Source organism: Babylonia areolata, chromosome 8 (assembly GCF_041734735.1).
Source record: "Babylonia areolata isolate BAREFJ2019XMU chromosome 8, ASM4173473v1, whole genome shotgun sequence".
NCBI classification, from domain to species: domain Eukaryota; kingdom Metazoa; phylum Mollusca; class Gastropoda; order Neogastropoda; family Buccinidae; genus Babylonia; species Babylonia areolata.
In genome coordinates, this window is record NC_134883.1 from 27,030,984 (window position 1) to 27,033,639 (window position 2,656).

Here is a 2,656-nt window from a genome sequence, read left to right on the forward strand (position 1 = left end):
TTTTTTTTTCCAGAGGACAACACTCTCGTTGCCACTCTCAGTGCGCCAACTGCGTGCTGCGGCACACGAGGACCTCGGTTTTTCGTCTCATCCGAATGACTAAGAAACAAACACAAGTTTGATTTTCCAGTTAGACACGAGGGAAAGGGCGAAAGCAGGATTGGAAGAACCCCCGCACACACACACACACACACACACACACACACACACCCTCACGGACTCTATAAATTAACTCTTTCCATACGAACAGCGAAAGAGACGACGTTAACAGCGTTTCACCCCAATTACCATCATCAAAATATTGAAAGCGGAAGGCTCTTATACTGAAGACGTGAATGTTGACAAAGAATACCACAACAGTCTGACGACGGAAGCTAAAGGTTGGGTCATTCAGACACCCACTGGACATTCGAGGGGTCTGTGTAGAGGAGAAGAGAGGACTGGCCGTACTGAGGGAGTTAATTACTGGCAGCTGAGTGTCATAACCACTGTGCATCCTTGCTCCCCCCCTACAGGTGAAGAGCCGGCCCACCTCTGACGTGAAGTTCAGTGAGGACGATCCTTCCCCGGCCACCTCCAAGCAGCTGATCCTGCCCCCCATCACCGTGCGATGGGCGCGCCACAAGGCGGCCGACGACAAAGGGGAGACTATCCAGGGCTCGCGCCACCATAACAATAATAATAATAGTAGTAGTACCAATACCAATGGCGCCTACAACGAAGGGGAAAGAAGCCATCGCGGGGACCAGCAGCCGATGCCGTTGCATACCGTGTTCGTCACCCAGGGCAGGTGGAACTAGGAGTTATGATAGCTGTTGGTTTTGGTTGGAGGTTTCTATTCTATTTCTTTTTTTCGACGGGGTTGGGTTGGGGTGGGGGAGGAGGGATGGGGTGATGGAGGAGGGGCTAAGGGATAAGAGGGAAGAGGTTTTTTTTTTCTTCTTCTTCTTTTTGTTGTTGTTGTTTTGTTTGTTTTGCCACACACCCCTTCCCCATTACCTCCCTTATCCACTTTTCCAACTGCAACACATACTGTTGATCTCGAGCATACTGTCTACCCCCCCCCCCCCCCCCCACCACCACCACCACCCCCTCTTGTCGCTAAACAGACTGGAATGTGCAAAGTTTTGACTCCTCTGTACACCAGACAGTCATGATTTGCAAAACGATGTTTTAATGCAGTCATTTTGTTTAAAAACAACAACAACAAATAAATAAAAATAAATAACGGGCTGAAAAACCACAAGTGGTTGATATACTTTCTGACATAGCTATATATGGGAGATAACGTTATTCTCTTCTATTATTTCCCCCATTTACATATGTTATTCATTTATTGTTGTTGTTGTTGTTCCTGTTCAGCGATATTCGTGGTGTCTGATGTAAACTGTTCAGTGTGTACCGTGATGAATAATGTGCAATGGTATTTCTTTTTCTTTTCTTTTTTTTTTTTTTTTTTTTTTTTTTTTCAAAGAGTATCCCAACTGCGATTCCTGAAATGCTTTCTTTCTTTCTTTTTTTTCTTTTTTTTAATTTTTTTTTTACCGCATAATGCGATGGAGAAAAAAAAAAGCAATAAATGTGCAACTCTGGAACATATGCGGTGAAAACAAAATAAATGAAAAAAAAAAATCCTTCCAACACACACAGGAATTCAGCAGTGACAGTTATGTGCCCGGGCTGTCAAAACGATTTGCTGTTTTTTGGAGTACACATCGCCGGATGCTTCATCAATCGATGATCGTGATCGATCAAAATTTCTTCTTTCGGCATACACAATGCAATCCATTTCTGAACTGACTATGTTATCAACATCAAGTAAGACTATGGTATAAACCTCATAAATGGTTTATGAATATACAACTCATAGATTTTCGCCACGTTTATGCTATGAGATATCATATCATTACTGGAGGACGCACTGCGTAAATTGGGAGTAGTATTCCATTAGCATATATGCATTTAAAGACCTTATATGCATGTAATACACAGGGTCTTTAATACGTATAATTATGTACAGTTATGAGTACTGTAAGTCCATCAATCGTCCCTATGCAAGTGTATTCACTATGCCATTGTTACGTTTGTAAACCCAGTTACCTATTTTCTCTTATTCTATAATATAATAAGTCAAATCTACGGCGATTGACAAGGTTGCCTTACTACTTTGTGCTCATGTCACACAAGGACTCAGTTTCTTATTCAATTTTTGGCGGTGAAAGAGAGGATGGAAACATCATTAATTCTATTGCTTATTCCACCACTTACTTATCCATTCGTTTACTCAGTCATTTATACACTTCAACTACCGTGACAGTATTAAAACAACGACTTAATCACTGTATCTGATTATCTACTGTGTATGCAAACATGTACGTGCGACTGTTCAACTCGAACGAGAGAGAGAGAGAGAGAGAGAGAGAGAGAGAGAATATACACCACACAAAAAAATCAATGCCTTGGACGATAAATAAAGAATGAAGAGACCAATGAGATGTCTCATATTGCGTCATATCAGTCATGTGTGTGCACATGCATACGTCTGCATGTGTATGTATGTGTGTGCGTGCGTCTGTTTGTGGTGTGTGTGTACGTGTGTGTGTGTTCACGCATGCGCGCACGTGTGTGCTCGCGTTCGCGCCTTGTGTGTTCACTG

At 42.5% G+C, this 2,656-nt stretch overlaps 1 protein-coding gene across 1 annotated transcript in view; it reads left to right on the forward strand.

Annotated features, from left to right (window-relative positions):
- Positions 1 to 848, forward strand: part of LOC143285115 (uncharacterized) — a 14,227-nt gene extending 13,379 nt beyond the window's left edge. The window contains exon 4 of the mRNA XM_076592335.1: positions 516 to 848. Coding sequence (XP_076448450.1) covers positions 516 to 800 — 285 coding nt within the window. The 3' untranslated portion in view covers positions 801 to 848. The remainder of the gene's footprint in view (positions 1 to 515) is intronic.
- The last annotated feature ends 1,808 nt before the right edge of the window (positions 849 to 2,656 follow it).